At 37.4% G+C, this 17,449-nt stretch overlaps 1 protein-coding gene across 1 annotated transcript in view; it reads left to right on the top strand.

Moving 5' to 3' along the window:
- Nucleotides 1–16,393, top strand: part of DCHS2 (dachsous cadherin-related 2) — an 88,973-nt gene extending 72,580 nt beyond the window's left edge. The window contains 6 exon segments of the mRNA XM_090290159.1: nucleotides 88–299; nucleotides 1,822–1,973; nucleotides 7,919–8,049; nucleotides 9,896–10,182; nucleotides 11,112–11,244; nucleotides 13,614–16,393. Coding sequence (XP_090146285.1) covers nucleotides 88–299; nucleotides 1,822–1,973; nucleotides 7,919–8,049; nucleotides 9,896–10,182; nucleotides 11,112–11,244; nucleotides 13,614–16,234 — 3,536 coding nt within the window. The 3' untranslated portion in view covers nucleotides 16,235–16,393.
- Nucleotides 16,394–17,449: the final 1,056 nt, after the last annotated feature.

Raw genomic sequence — 17,449 nt, 5'->3', positions numbered from 1 at the left:
GTGAACAGAAAGGTGATTTGAGACTTTTTAAATAATAATTACAACATCAAGTCCTTTTATTTTTTTTCTCCCTGGGAATAAAAACAGGAGACCTCACTGTGCAAGAACCCAAGTTGCTTGATTTTGAAGTCAGAAAAGAAATACGACTCATTGTTTTAGCTGAAAGTAGTGGGCATAGAGCCTACAGCAAAGTAGCCGTCTCGATCCAAGATGTGAATGATAATTCACCACGCTTTGGGCAAAGTGTTTACCAAGTTTCGGTGTCTGAAGGCCAGTTCTCCAACGCTCGCCTCATACAGGTAACAGAAGTACATTTTGTGTGCATGTGTATGTGGAATTATCATGAATCAACATACATCAAAATATTGAAGACCTTTTATGAGGGCACATAAATTAAAATTTAAATGTTTGCAAGGCATGTCCAGTGTTTGATGGATGAACAAAACATTAGGTTAAAGGAGGTTTGGAGTTTCAGAGTTCACTCGTCTTCCTCTGTTTTATTCAGTGTTCCATTCATGCCCACCTGCTTCCTCTGGGGCTCTGTTGAACACTAGCAGGGAATCTATAGGATTATAGATTATAAGTGCATACAATTTAGTGGGGAAATCAGAACTGTAAGTACATAATTTAAATGCACATGATTAATGTTACAATAGAAGTGCGCATTTAATGCCGTGAGAGGAGAGAGGAGCCCCCCACGCCTCCTGGTGTAAAGCATAGGGCTTCCCAGAAGAAGGATGTCTGTGGTAGGTCTTAAAGGGCATTTAGGCATTTGCTGGGAGGAGCTGCTGTCAGATGAGCATGAACTGAGGCACAGACGGGAGGACAAGCTGTCCAAGTCTGAGATGTGCAGGGGTTGCGTGTGTGAAAAGGAACAGATGCCCTGTTTTCAGGCCTAGCCTCCCATCAGAAAGTTGCTGCAGGCCCTGGGAGCGAATCTGGTCACCAGGCAGTGTTGCTGAGGCTCTGGTAGGTCCCACCCCGCTTGGCGGTCTCTCCACCTGCTCAGGAGCAGCGCCTCTTTCTGCCTTTCCCCTCACCATTGAATGGATGCTTTATATTCTCAAGGGTGATGGGCATAAAGTATAAAAATAAGTTTAAAGAATTTAAATTTGTCTGTCAGCTTGTTCCTAAATAAGATCTTGAATTCACTAACAGGTTTGTGTTCAAAATGTAATGCAGACTAAATATTAGATCTCCATGGAGACCAATGGAAAACTTTTGTTTTGTCCTCAACACTACATTGATAACTCATCACATAAATAATCAGGGGGTCAATTGGTTAGCATAAGTCAACTTTGTTTTATCGATTTAAAGATCCTTTTAGAAGAGACTCTCAATATAGTATAAAAAATCCAAGTATGGCTTCCTTTACAGGCAATACTTTAAGCAATTGATTATTAAAAGGAAACGACAGATTATCATTCACTATGTGGAGGTTTCCTCTATCATTTCTTTCTTTTTCTGGTGCTAGACTGAATCCACATATGGTACTGGAAGCTTTCTATTCAAGCAGATTAGATTTTTTTTTTTTTAAACTACATTTTCCTCTTGCCTAAAATTGAAGCTTAAAACTTGGGCAACTCCTACTGAAAGTTACTTGGAAATCCTCTGAATGAATACATAGTCTTGTTTCCTAACCCATTATCCACTTTATTGTAAAGTGAAGTGTAAGCTTCAGCAATTTGCTGGTATTGCTTTGATCATTGTTTTTTAAATGTATTTGACAATCTGTGATTCATAATGCATTTCTCTGAAAAACAGACTTAACTCACATTGCAGGTTAAATCCTTATCTTATGCAAGAGTTGCTTCCTCACAGGTTATTGCTACTGACCTGGACAGCGGGTTGAATGGCCTCATTGAATATTCCATTCTCTCTGGCAACCATGGGCAAGCGTTCCAGATTGATGCACTGAGTGGCGTGATAACAGCAAATGGGATCCTGGATTACGAGTTCACCAATGCCTACAGGTTTGTCTCAGATTCTGAACCATTTGACCAGCAATCTGCTTTGTTTCTGACAACATTATTGTTGCTTTGAGCTTGACTTTATATAATATAAACTTAGTTGTAAAATGTGTTTTCCCTTGGTCCAGCTTATGGTCACCCTTTAGATCTACTGAAAATCTTAGAAAGTATTTGCAGTTTTGGAAAGGTGATTAGACTAGAACTTAAGATTCCTTCTAGTTCTGAGATTTCATGAATTTATGATGCTCTTAAGAACTAAATGAGAAACTTAAAAAAATCAATATTTGTACAATGTCTACTGAACATTCCGCAAATGTTTGTTCTTATTGTTTTTAAAACAGTGATGACTGAATGACATTGCTCTTTTTAAGTTTTTATTCCCCTTTGTGTACAAAACTATAATTCTGTTATCAGGACCCTTGTTGCTGTGCTGTGTTCTAATAGAAATGATCTGATTGAAAACACCCATGCGACATTAAATTTTTTTGTCTAGAATCCAAGATATGCCAGCCTTATCTAGAACTCCATAAAAGGGAGGCTTATAGTGTTACAAGTCTCCTAGGTATTTATAAAATGTCAGTGCTAAAAAAGTCTAGTCGTACATACAGAGATATTTATGGCACCTCAGTCTATAAAAGAAGAAGACCAGGGAACCTAACATGGCTGTGCATGGGGTCTGCTTTAAGAATGATGGCCAAGCCTTCTGTGGAATACAACAAAACTGACTTTCAGAGAGGAAGAGGTGTGTCTGTACATGCTAATGAGGACAGAGCACTAGGATAGGTGACTATGCAGACGAATAACAAGGTGCACCCTGGTGTTCCTTCAGCAGAACTGTTTGAGCAAAAGCAGAAGAAATAGTTAACTTCGTTTGACTCTGGAGACGTGGTCATGTGAGAAGCCTGGGGGCCAAAGAGATGCTTGACTTTCTTATTTCTTATTTTAATATGCTTCATGTTTTTGTCATATTTCTGTATGTTCTTCCAAAAGGCCTTGCACATACAGTGTTTCCTTTAATCTTCCCAATCACCTCCCAAGGGGGCCGAAAAGTCAACAGGCACACAGATTACCCAGGGTCACAGACCCATGTACTGTTCGTTCGTGGATTTGCGGCCTGGTATTCAGACTCTGAGTCATACTGTTTTCATTGTACACACTACAGAGCTGACCTTCTATTGCGGGGGCGAGGGGGGGATAGTTATTCAACAGACCTAAGTTTCAGTACCCTCCCAGGCATGGCTATGTTCATGTTTTATGAGGAGAGTCAGGATATCTCTGTGGTTGAACAGTGAGAATTGATTAAAATGGGGTCTTTCCCTGAGAGAACTGGATTAATTAACCTATGAAAAATTTCCCAACTCTAAAAGTTTAAGTGATTACTTCTTTTTGTTAATATACTTCAAAATATTACTTCAAAAGTACTTTTAACAGTTTAAGACCTTACCCTGTATTAAGTAGTAGTTTTTGATAATATTTTATTGCTATCAATTTTTATGATGCTTATTGTGTAAATATATTAAAACTGATGGTGTATGTTAAAACCTACCCATCCCACTTTGTTTCTATAGTGATTTTAAGCATTAAGCTTTTTTTCTCTCTCCATAGGTGACTACAGGTAAATCTCTGCCTAGTTGCCACCTGAGTGATTACAAACTCAGAGATTACTGCAGGTCTGCTGTGTTCCAGGAACTAAGCATTTCCTGATTGCAGACTTTCTGTTACAATGTCCCTCTTACTCATTGGAGCCTAATTAGCCATTAAATCTAACTCCTTCCAGTTTTTCCTATGTGCGTCACAGTTTTAATGTTTTCTACATTTAACCTGGTTCCAATATTTGGAAGTGTCCCTCTCCAATTCCCCATAAAGGCTGTGAGAGCCGAGAGAAGTTGAACTCTACACATATAGCCACAGAGAGTTACAGACACACACATACTGTCTCCAGTTGGGGTCCTCTCCTTCTCTTCTTCTGTAGTGCTTTATCTAATATTTAAAGCAGTGGGATGATTTCCTCCTAGTCTGCTATTCCTCTAGCAAATGCCTTGGAAAATGAATCATTTAGCTTTTAACTTTTCTTTATTTTCAAAATATTGTTATTTGTTTGATTAAGGAAAATATTCTTAATTCTAGTCTTCTGCTTTAGAATATAATATGAGGGGGAAAACGATATTGTCACTTATGGATGTATCCAATATAAATACATTAAATAAAAATTAAATAATTTTAGCCCTCATATTATGCCACATCTAAGAAAACTCAATAGAAATACGATGACAAATTATGAAACAGACCTTAAATTCTGTCTGACTGGTATTTCTGAATTTTAAAAACTGTTTACCGAGCTTGGGATATAAAGATATATGAAATAGTTCTTGCTTTCAGGGAGCTCAAAAATTGAGTGCCCTTATAATCCATGTCAGGAAGCATATTAATAATCACAATAATTTACGGAGCACCTGAATAACATGTTGAATTCCCATAATAGACTTAAGACTTACAGAAGGAAATTGAAGTTCAGAGAGGTAAGGCTTGCCAAAATGATGTAGCTAGTAACTGATAGAACCGAGATTGTTTTCCATGTGAGTGGTCATGTATCATGTGAATGAATCTTAAAAGTACACACCTGTATATTTACAAAATAGAAAACAGAAAAAGTACTTTAAACAGTTAAAATAATAATAACATAAGTTTCAGCTTGCAGTTGTGAAATAACACATGTCTAGGAATGAGCATGCAAAAATGGGATTTGAATCATTTGAAAGCATTTCCACTGCTTGACTTATAACTGACAAGGAGACTTAGCCCTATTTAAGTTGATCATTGGATAGTCCTGGGAGCCTTGTAACTAACTCTTCAGGACCAAGACGTTTATTGTTATCAAAGTAATACACTTCTTAAAAATCAAGCAGTATCATAGAGTGTATGAACAGACTAAGATGCAAATCAGCCACTGATGCATCTCCCATCTCAGTACTAAAGCCCTCCAGAGACTGACATTGTTAACTGGTTTCCTCCATTATTATAAACACCAACATGTCTTAATTTATCATTTTCAACATTATTTCTCAACTTCCTGTTTTAATAGATGAGCATTTAATATTTCAACCTTTTTATATCCAATTCTCTCTTGCTATTCATTCATTGGTTTTCATTTAATTAGTAATCAGTGTTCCCAATATATGATTCTATAAATGTTTACTTCAGAACCATATCTTAATCCTATTCCCTTTCTTACCCTTCACCTGCTCCAAAGTTAATGATTTATCTTTCCTTTTTGCTCACCCAATTTGCTACATCCATGGATTTAATTCCTTGTTAGTGCTCCGGGAGCTCTTGTCATGCCCCCCATCTTCTCCCCTCCAGATCCCTCTCATATCAAATATTCTATCAAGTCCTCTCTGCTCCCTGGAGACCTGTTCCTGCTGCTTTCTGTCCTCCTGGTCTAGAATGAGCCTGTTCTAAATCTGTCTCATGTATAGTTTTTGCTGATAATACTCAGCAGGGTAGCAGTTCTGAAACATGGAGCCAGTGGACACCTACAACCAATAGTTGCACAAAGACTGCCAAGGACCCATTATAAGAAATGTGAGGTCTGACAGAGGTTGTGTGTAGAATCTCAGTGGATTTTCCTTTATAATTTTTCATTTGTTAACCCACTGAGAAACCTTTTACTTGTCCTGTTATTTTGAAACAGAATCATATATTTTTCTCCATATCAAAGAGTCCCACTTTTTAAAAAATTGACATAGGCATTACATAGAACACCTGAAGTTGTATGTTGTGAAAATAAGGGTGGTTATGGTTACAGTTGAAGAATAAGACACACCTTTGATGTCTCAGCTGAGACTTTAGTATGACATTGGGGAAGGGCAGGCAGCAGGGGAAGAGAACATTATGAATGTATTATTTTTAGTAAAGTATTTCCATATGTACCTGACTTATGTTCATACTAACAAAACAAACTTTCCTCGTGGAATTAGTCCTGGGCTCCAGAAGTGTGAAACTCAAGTTGTTATTATATTAATGCCCCAACTTTGATAGTGTTGAAGGCAGCCTGTGGACTTCATGAATGCTTGATAAAGAGTGACCATTTGCTATTAAATGGAATTTAAACCAAGAAATATTTGATGCTTATTTTACATCATTTTTAAATTTAAGGTTGGAAAGAAAGAAGACTTATCAGGTAAGCTAACAATGGAAAAGGAAGTAAAAGTGTGTCAACTTCCAAGGCTCAGTTTCTTAAACAGTAGCATCAACAGCTTGCTAAGACGAATACCGCCTCTGAAATAAAGACCATCCTCTGATTGACAATCACTTTATCACTCAGCTACCCTTCTGGGCCTCCCAGTGGTTAGAAGAGAATGAAAAATAAGCTGATGATTATGCATTACAGAGTGACATATAAACAATAAGAGAGGCAAGTTGAAGGAGGATCATATACAGTAGAGCACAAGCTTTCCAGTCAACTAAGAGCTGGGCGTGAATCCTGGCTCTGTGATATAATACATTTATATTTTATATAATCTTGAACAAATCTTGAGAAACCAGTACTCAAAATACATTAAAGAAAATCAGGTAAGTTAGCCCTCTGGCCCTACTAGAGCTTATGGAAGAGGCTGACAAATAAATCATTGAGGACAAAGGCTGATGAATGTTATGGCAGAAGAATGTACAGGATGCTGTGGAACAGAGAAGGGACATCCAAATCAAATGAGCGAAAGCTGACTGAAAGTTTGAACTTGGGAAGACCAAGAGGGTGTAGGGACTAGGATTCCAGGGAGAAGCCAAATCATAGAAGATCGTGTGCTCATGCTCAACACTTAGACTATCCCTTGTAGTCAAGGAGAGCCAAGGAAACATTTTAAATAGGGAGTCAAGTTTTCAAAGCAGAAGTTTAGATAGAACAATTGAGTTGCAACATGGGGGTTGGATAGGAGCAGATAAGACTGCAGAAAGGAGATTGGTGAGTCCAGTACTCCAAATGAGAAAGGTTACAATGACTATAGGCCACTCTAGGTAAAGATGATGGGGCTACATTACCAGCTTGTCCTGGTTTGCTTAGGACTGTCCTGGTTTTTAAAAAAATCTGAGCCTCTTGTCCCAGCAAACCCTTTAGTCCTTGGCAAAGCAAGATGGTTGATCAGCCTTTCTGAAGCTCTGAATGTGGAAATGAATGAGATCACTAATTTAAGCGATACTCGGGAGGTAAAGTCTATGAGGCTCAGACAGTTGGATGTTGCAAGGGTGATGACAAAATGGGACAAGTTGAAAACACTAATTAGGTTTCTAACTTGGTTGCTGGGGAAGCTAGTTGTACTATCATCCAAGAGAGATCGAATCGCTGTATGTGACTTCTCTCAGATCATGGAATTTTACTTCTACTTTATAGTCCTAGCCAATCATGTGTTTTTTGTTATGTGTTTTAATCATGGCTATTTCCTCCCTTAATTCTACAATTGTGATAATTTTGCAACTTGGGCCTGAAAAGTATATTAATATAAAGCAATCTTTTAGTGGCTCTAGTTTTTGTTGATACCGTAAAATAAAAATATGTAGTAACATATAGGCCATGTGTGGCAGAATAGAGATAATCTATTCATCCGAAGGACAAATCATGGTGTTTGTATTTTTTAGGTTGTTCTTAGTAAAACAGGACTGAATTTGATGGTCAGTCTCTCAGAAATGGTGTATTGTTTTGACATAAATGCCTCACAACCCCTGGTGGCTTGCTGGATTTGCTTCTCTAAACATGTCAGAAATAAGTAAATAAGTTTTAGGCTACCATTCTTATGACATAAATTTTGAATGATGCCATTTAGAAAAAGCCAGGAGAAGAAATAAATGTAGCTAGTCAGCTCATTTTTGAATTTTCAACTGGAAATTTGATACTTATGTGGTTTTTTCTTATTATTTGGATGATGGATAACATTCCTTGATTCTTTTCCAAACAGCTTGATTGTGCAAGCCACAGATAAAGGGATGCCCAGGCTTTCTAGTACAAGTGGGGTCAAGATACAGGTGACTGATGTAAACGACAATGCCCCAGCTCTTCTCCCCCTTGATGCAGTCGAAATTGCAGAAAGTAAGTGTGGCAATTTGGAATAGTGGTTTTGATTAACTTGTGTAATATCATCTACCATATTTTCTGCCAGGCACTAGATTAAATATGAGTACTAATTCTGAACAGCATGCAATGTAGTTTTCATCTTCGTTTCACAGAATAGAGTGTGGATGCTCAAAAGCTAATTATCAAATGTCAGGGAAGTTCAATGTTAAAGCTGGGATTTGCATTCCGATTAGCAGGAGGCCAGTTCCCCATGCTCACACCATTCACATGGGTTCTTTTTGTGTTCAGACATTTCATAAGAATGAGATCTACTCTATGAGAAGCATATTTCGTTGACTGATAATCACTCTAAAACTTCTCTGAGAAGAAGCGATCTTAGGCTGAGAATTTGGTCGGTCTTTGCAGTATACTAATGACGTGGAATAAGTGAAGGGAACTGAATGTTCATCATACAAAGTCCTCATTTTCCTCTAGCGTGAACTAAACTTCAACATCTGTAGGAAAATTTACCACATTAGTGGTAAAGGCTGCAAACACAAAATTTTGTGTGATATGCTGATTAATCTTAATTGTTTTGGCCTCTGGGTTATAAGATGACTCCATAGATTCTGATCCTAAAGTGGCCTGTGGACAATGGCTCAAGTGGTAAAAACCCAACCCAACTCTTCAGAGTTAAAGTTGCAGATAATGTGGCCCCTCGCTTGCCTCTTTCCTTTCACTCTTAATACTAAACTTACTCCTAAAGTATTCCTAACAGTAGAGTCTCTTTTCCAAACAAATTATAGTCATCCCATTCAAAGAGGGATATATTCCAGAAATTTTTATACATAAGGGTATCTACACATATTCTAAATATGCCAAAATATTCTATCAATAAAAAAGTCTTCGGTTTTGCTTACTACTTATTTCATATATTTTCATGTGCTTTTACGGAAGGTACTATTCTAAAGTACATGCATTAACATCAAAATGCAGCAGTGTGCCCAGTATGAATATATCACAAAAATAAACAACATAAACCAAAGCATGTTGGATGGGGTAGGTGTGGTTGGTTCAAGATTGAAATGTGAAAACTATGAGTCTTGTATAAAGTGGAATTATTCTGAATATCTTGGCATCTTCTTTCTATCTATACAATACATGTAAGCTTAAAAACAAAGTCCCTTTAATGGCGGTTTAGGCTAGAGAACACATATAGGTGTGAGGCATTTAGTATGCCATCTATTTTATGACTGTTTTTTGGTTCATAATATTAAAGATTTATTTTCACAGCTAGTACTGTGTATACTTTGTCTTTCTATAGCATTGATAATTTTGAGAGTCATATTTTAAGGGAATGAAGCAATATATGTGTCATTCCAAAAGAAATAATTTTGGAAGTACATGGAACTAAGTATTGTATTTATTTCTAACTCGAAGCATTTTCATTTCAATGTTGACTACTCTTCAAAATCATATGTTTTGTATTAATGTTTTGAGTAATAACCTTCTTACCACCCATATCCCCTATGAATATGTGATTTAGATACAGAAACTATATAGTACAAATAAACGACTTAGAATGTTTCTTGGTCCTGGAATTGTGTTGTAAACATATGATAAAAAATGTAATATAAAAATTGAGTATACTCTACCTCCTCAATTCCCTACTCAGTGGTAAATTTTCAGTTTTATTGGGCTTATAAATTCTTCAAAGTTTTTGTTTGGTTTATAATGAGCTTCATATGAGAAATCATGCCAAGAAACAGCAAATCATGTTGGACTTAAATTTTTAAAAATAATGCTTGGATTGAACTATTAAGGAAAAGTATTTCAAAGGATGAATTTTAATGGAGACTGACATTGGTCATGATTATTTCAGATTCTTTGCCTGGTGTAATTGTGACTCGGATATCAGTTCATGATGTGGATCTGAATTCAGCTTTCATCTTCAGTTTCGTGAAAGAGAGCAACCCTGGCACCAAGTTTGCTATTGATCAGAACACTGGAGTAGTGGTGCTAGTGAAAACATTGGATTTTGAAGAAGCTACTGAATATGAGCTGCTTATCCAAATCTCTGATTCAGTGCACTGCACAGAGGGAGCACTCATCGTCCATGTGTTGGACATCAATGATAATCCACCAGTATTTTCTCAAGATTCCTACCAGGTAAACAGCTCCAAGAGATGCTGAAACACAGCCCAAGCTAGAAAGCCTACTGTTGTTGACAGACTAATTTAGACATAAAGCAGTCACTGTTTTTAGTGCTTAAGTTGATGCTGAGGGTTTTACATTTAGTATCATGGAGGATAGAAGTATATGTGAAATTGACTATATCATTCTATGCAGTTTCTTAAGTATGTCTCATATGTCATCACGTGGAACTATGTCATCATTTTTCTAATTTTTAGGGATTGGCGTCTAGTTGTTCATAACAATTGGAACCTGCTTAATATTTTCAAAGTCACAAATAAAGACAATAAGGTAGTCTGGGTTATGTGCTGTCAATTTGGGAAAGCTTTTTCTTTCCTAGGCATACTTTTAGAATATTTTGGAATATTGATTAATATTTTGCAGAAGTAAAGTATGAACAAAAGTGTAAAGTGGAAATTTTAGTTTTTAGAGCATAGTATATGTTTATAAAAGTAAAAACAATGATGGCATTCAACTAAGTACTTGGAAATGGCCGCTAAGACTCTTGAATGTAACTCATGCAAGGTTTCTGTGTAAACACAGGAGGGAAACTAAACTAAGTAATGATTTTCTGTGAAGACTTGCTAAATTATGTAATGTATATAAGTAATAACCTGTATTAGTAAATATATTAACTATCCTCTACCACACAGAAATAATTTAGAGGAAAGTTTTTTGTAATAAAAATTTAAACAATTTTTTAAAATATTTTTTTCCAAAATCTAGGACCACTACAAAATCTTCTTAATATGTCAACTCTGTAAGTGAACATGCTTTATAAAGTCAGGTCCACTCTGTGTTTTCCATAAGCAAAATAAATAAAATGATCTCATGTTTTGGCCCCGTCCACACAAATATCTATAGTCTTTAGACACAAAGTCCATTTCTCCCTCTTTTTCCCTCAGGTCACCATTCCAGAATCGGTGCCTGCTGGGTACTCTGTGCTGACTGTGGCAGCCATGGACTTAGAAAGCAACGAGTGTATTTCTTACAGAATTCTTTCATCTTCTGAAGAATTCTCAATTGATCCTATGAATGGTGAGTTATTTGTAGAGGCTTTAGTGTTTATAAGTTTGAGTTACAGGGTGGAAATCTGAAATAATCCTTTCCAAATGCTCCTCCAATAGCTCCCCTCCCCCACCCCCTCATATCATAGACAGTACCATCTTATTTCTCTTCACGTCAAAAACTGTGGTAGCAAGTCCCAGTGTTATTTCTCTTGTCTGGCATCTCAGTGGCCAGAAAGCAAATGGTATTGATTAAATGCTGGCAATGACTCAGAAGTTCAGAGACCCCCATATAGTAAACAGCCAGTCCATTGCATCAGTCCAACCAAGCACAGTTCAGGTAGTTATCCCTCGAGTGGAGTAAATAAAGTTGAAAGTTGAAGGGAATAATTTAGTTCTGAGGACTTCATGTTACTAGAGTTTGGAAGCTTTTGTTGCAGCCCAGGTACAAAAGGTTCAGTAATAGCATCATACATTCAATAAGGACCAAAACAAAGAATTGAAAAAAGAAAATTATTTGGGCATCTCTACTAAATAAAAAACATTGTGGTGTTCTGGTTTATTTGATGCCTTCCAAGGCTCTTTGTAGTTTTATCAGAGCAAGATATTCGTGGCTGTGAAACGCATTCAGGCAAGTGATTTTAGGTTAGAGCAGTTAAGCACTGTACAGAGAAAGCTGAACAGTGAGTAGACTCTAAGCTAAATCTGATAAAGATGAATAATTAGCAAAGCACTGTTGCTAACAGAGCACACTGCAGAAAAGAACGACCTGGGACACAGCAGTGTGTGATCCTTGTCTATAACCACCGATGCATCATTTCACAAGGAAGGGCTGATTTTTATTTTATTTTTATTTTATTTCTTTTTATTTTTTTTTTAATTTTTGATTTTTCAGTTACAGTTGTCCCATTTTTCCCCCTCGCTTCCCCCCACCCAGCCCATCCCCTCTCCCACAATCATATCCCTCCCCGTTGTCCATGACCATGAATCATTTATATACGTTCTTTGACTAAACCCTTCCCTTACTTACCCCCCTTCTCTCCCTCCCCCCTCCCCCCTACTGACTGCTATTCTGCTCTTTGTTCTATTTAGTTCGTTTGTTTGTGTTGTTCTTTAGTTTCCTGATTTTTAAATGACCTTTGGGATGGTGGATATTAACTAGACTTATTGTGGTGGTCATTTCGCAATGTATACGTATATTGAATCCTTATGTCGTCCACCTGAAAGTAATGTTATACATCAATTATATCTCAATTTTTAAAAATTTAACCTCAGGATTACCTGAAAGGAGAATTTATTCACAAATTACCTGCACAAAATTACCCATGGAATGTTACAATGGGGAGAAGTAGATAGATAATGTTGTCACACGTGTGGGTGAATGGCTATTATATGGATATAAGCATGTTGTGAGTTTGGCTTACCTTTTCTTCTCTCCCTCTCTATTTCACACACACACACACGCACACACACACACACACACATACATATACACGCATACACCTCACTCTCTTTTTATTTAAGTATTTCTTTTTACTTTAATATATAAATACATTTAATATATATATTTGTCCTCAGAGGATGACAGCTGCTGCCCTGGCCATAGCAGATCACAGTGTGGGAGGTGGGAGGTGGTCCCTTCTGCTTGACATGTGTTGGCAAAAAACTTTGCAAGGAGGTATCGATTAGAATGTCTTTAAAACATTAGCTGGTATCAGGTCAATTTTGTTCATAATGGGACTCCAACTGAAATGTAACATTTAAGTGACAGCATTTTGTATTCTTTCTCGGTGACCACACGTAAGACACATTTGTCTTAGAAAAATGTTATTACATACATAGTTATAAACATTACATATTTCTATATTTAAAACAATACACTGTATTAAATATATTTCATCAATAAGGGGAAACCTATATGCTGAATTAACCAAGAACATCTCTATAATTAAGCAGTAGTAACTCTGCATTTTCGTATTTACTACTTTCATTTTATTACAATGGTGTCAACCAGAGCTTCGGGAATAAATATATATGTGCTAGAATATCTCTATACATGTATCTATGGTAGTAGAATGGGATATATGTATTTCAAATAAGAATTTTTTTTAAATAGCAATGGAGCAAAAAATATTAAGAGAAATTTATGGCAAAGTCACTTGCTAGCCACACACATATTTAATAAAGTGAGTCATGAATATTATTTCTGACTCTTAAATGTTACAAAACTGTAAATATAATAAGTTTAGTTTTCTATTTGGAGTTAATCTTGGTTGTAATTTAAGTAACAAATGTAACAAATAGGCAAACAACCAGTAAATATTTAATAAATATTTGCTAACTAAAAGGATCATGAAAATGTAATTTCACAACATTGAAATGCTACATCTTGTTTTTCAGGCACAATATTTACTAACAATCCTATATTACTTCTGGATAAAAAATCAACAATTCAATTTCTTGTTGAAGCCAGTGATGGTGGAATTCCTGACCTGAGGGCTCTTACCTTAGTGGAGATAGAAATACAAGATATGAACAACTATGCCCCTGAATTTGCAGTAGAATTTTACAATCTTAGCTTGAGTGAAGATGCTCAAATTGGAGGCACGCTTGTCACCTTTTCAACCACTGACCATGACTGGACCTCAGAAAACACACATGTTGAATATTCCATCATCAGTGGTAATTCACAGAACAAGTTCCACGTGGAAACCAGTCTCATTCATTCAGAATATGTTTATAAGCAAGTTGGTTATCTGGTGCTGCTTCACAATCTCGACAGGGAAGCATCTGCCAGTCATAAGCTTGTCATTCTGGCATCTGACCATGGCTGCCCCCCACTGAGTTCCACAGCCATTGTATCAATAGACGTGCTTGATGTCAATGACAATCCACCTAAATTCAGCAGCCTGAAATATCATGCCCATGTCAAGGAAAGTACCCCTCTAGGGAGTCACATCACTGTGGTCTCAGCCAGTGACCGTGATGTGGGTTTACATGCAGAAATCATCTACCACATAATCTCGGGAAATGAGAAGGGGCATTTTTACTTAGAAGAAAGAACTGGAGTTCTTTATTTGACTAAACCTTTGGATTATGAAGAAACGATAAAATTCACTTTAATGATCCAAGCTTCAGATGAAGAGAAGAAACATTTTTCTTTTGCAGTTGTGTTTGTTGGTGTCCTAGATGATAATGATCATGAACCTCATTTCATGTTCCCAAGCATGAACTGTGTTGTTCCTGAAAATCTGCCTGTCTCCTCCACCGTATGTTCTGTAAATGCTTTGGATTTTGACGCAGGTCCTTATGGAGAATTGACCTATTCTATTTTATCTCCCTGTACTATTGCTCATGGGGTTCCTCGTGACCGTGACCCCTTCCTCATTGACCCTCTAACAGGGGACATTCATGCTAAACAAGCCCTCGACTATGAAAATGACGATAAATACTGCCTCATGGTTCAGGCAAAAGACAGAGGTGACGCAGCAGCCTCTTTAATGGTTTGGGTGGATATCGAAGGGATCGATGAGTTCAAACCCATTTTCACCCAAGATCAATATTTTTTCAGCCTCCCAGACAACAACATAAGACAGCTGATTGGCAGAGTGGAGGCATCAGATGCAGACTCTGGTATTGATGGTGTTATTCTTTACTCCCTAGAAACTCCATCTCCTTTCTTTTCTGTAAATAAAACTAATGGAAATATTTATTTGACCAGAGCCCTTTCCCTAATAAGAAGTCAAGTCACCAAAGAAGACATCATTGAAATGAAAATAATTGCTCATAGCCCTAAACAGGACTCCAAGTTTGCCTCTTGCACCGTTTTTGTGAATGTGTCCTTTTCCTCAGAAGGAATGCGCTTGGCATTGTCAGCCAAGAGCTTCTCCATCAGCCTCACAGTCTCCTTTTTAGTGTTCCTGTTACTCATCTGCATTCTCATTGTCCTGGTTTTAAGACACAAGCAAAAAGACACAATCAACAGCTATGAAGACAAGAAAACATCCTCCTCCCTGGATATCAGTCTGAGATTGAGCAGAGATGCCAGCCTGCTCAAGCCCTTCCAGACTATGAATGATCGCGGGAACGAGGCGGCGCCTGCGGACTCCACGCCAGAGTGGTTGAGTTTAATAAGTATCATGGAAAAGGACGTCGTGAATCTGTACAGGCACTCAAACTCCAGTGGTCACTGTTCTGTGGAAGGAGAAAGTGCAGAGGATAAGGAGATCCAGAGGATCAATGAGCACCCTTACAGAAAGGACTCTGGCTCAGCTCTGAGTGACCGGGAGTCCAGGGTGCCAGACTCTGGAATCCCAAGGGACTCAGACCAGCTCTCCTGCTTGTCTGGGGAAACGGATGTAGTGGTCGCTGTCGGAACAGCAGAAACCAGCCACACACTTGAGGAAAAAGAGGGAGAAGGCTGTCGCCCAGCCTACGTTCAAAGTACTGTGTTACCCCAGACACTAAAGAAGAGAGAGGTAAAAGTGGGCCTCTTGGCTGAGGTCAGGAAAGAGCCTGTCTTTATTTCAAGTGATCGGGAAACAAGGTGTGCAGCTCTTTCAACACATAGGACCTCTGATCATGACGTGAGCAGCAGCTGTCACTGGGATTACCTCCTCAGCTGGGAACCGAAGTTCCAACCGCTTGCCTCAGTATTTAATGATATTGCAAAACTGAAGGACGAACATTTACGTCAAGCTGGAATTCCCAAAGAGAAGAAATCTTTTGTTTTTCCACCCCCTTTAATAACAGCAGTAGCCCAACCGGGAATTAAAGCAGTTCCACCTAGAATGCCAGCTATAACCCCAGGGCAGGTACTGCAAAAATACCCACACTCCCCTCTTCTCCATCCTCCCAGTTCTCTGCCGGGAGCCATGACTCCCAGTTTTTCTCCCTCTCTTTCCCTTTTGACGACACAGACCCCTGCCATGACTCCACTGTTGTCATACGGAGAATTGTTAGGACCACGTCTAAGTGATACCTGCCATGAACTTAAAGCAGAAGATGAAGTTCAAATATAAAACAATTGTGCTGTCAAGCACCTGCTCCCCACTGGTCATGCATTACTCAACAGGACATTCTTAAGCAAGCTCCTCTCCACAAGATTGAGTTAATTTTATCTACAAGTGAGTGATAGAAGTTAGTCAGGGTTTTTAGGAACACCTCATTTAAGTTTCTAAAATATCTTTCAGCCTTAATGAGAGGTGACCCCCTCTTTTAACCTTTATGTTTTGCTCTCAGGACTCATTTGTATATGTTAAGTAGTATATATTCTTTCATACCTGGTTTTCTGTATGATTACATTTCTAAAGGATATAGTGGACTTGACTGACTGCCAACGTGTTTATATGAAAATTAATGGAAATAAAGTACAGGTATAATTCACTCGGTCACATTACTGCTGATTGCACTGCTATGTCCATAACAAATTAGGAAAGACTGAATAAGGAATGAGTGTAGAATAGAAAGTGATGGAGGAAAAACTTGGAAGGCTAAACTTAAGTTTTCAAGTAAAGCAGTTTTCTGTAGATCTGACGTGTTTAGGGACACATTTCTTCACTTTTGCCATTGGCCACATTTGTTGAGTTTAGTCATAACTTGAGTTTTAATGTGGCAACTTTTGGAAATTTAATCAGAAATTAAGAATGAAATTTGTCATAATTCTGTGCCAAAAATGAAAATTATTCTCAGTTAAATGAACCAGAAATGTTTGTTCTTGACAGAGGGCCAGGGTTGATAAAAGCAATAAGCATGCGGTTGGCTGTCAACTAAGATAGATTTCCGTGACTTTCTTTAGGAATAGAATGATGATATTTTTTTTTCTTTCAATGTTCTGTCTTGTAACATTGTACGGGTACAGACATTAAAGTTTGAAGATTGATTGGTAGATATTTTTTCATTTTATCTTCTCCTAGATATAGTGACTTTTGGTGAGAAATAATTTATCCACTCAATTAAAGTTCTAAAGGTTTGTGTAGATAAAATTATGTTATTAGCTAATAATAATTTTATAATTTAGCAATATATTTTTAAATGAATTTTTTATATAAATATTTCTACTATAAAAGTTAAAAATGGATGTCAGAAGTCTTTCTTCCATTTGTCATGTTTAACTTTAACTGATGTTAGATGGAGCAGTTTGGCAACGCAATTAAAATAATTCTGTTTTGTACAGGTATGGTTTCAGATATATAGTGGTGTTGTGTGGCGCTTATATGTAATGCTATATCTACTCT

The sequence above is a fragment of the Furipterus horrens genome, unplaced genomic scaffold (assembly GCF_987537825.1).
Source record: "Furipterus horrens unplaced genomic scaffold, mFurHor1.1.pri manual_scaffold_10, whole genome shotgun sequence".
NCBI classification, from domain to species: Eukaryota; Metazoa; Chordata; class Mammalia; order Chiroptera; family Furipteridae; genus Furipterus; species Furipterus horrens.
Note: the sequence above shows the minus strand (reverse complement) of the source record. Positions and strands in the feature narration are given on the sequence as shown.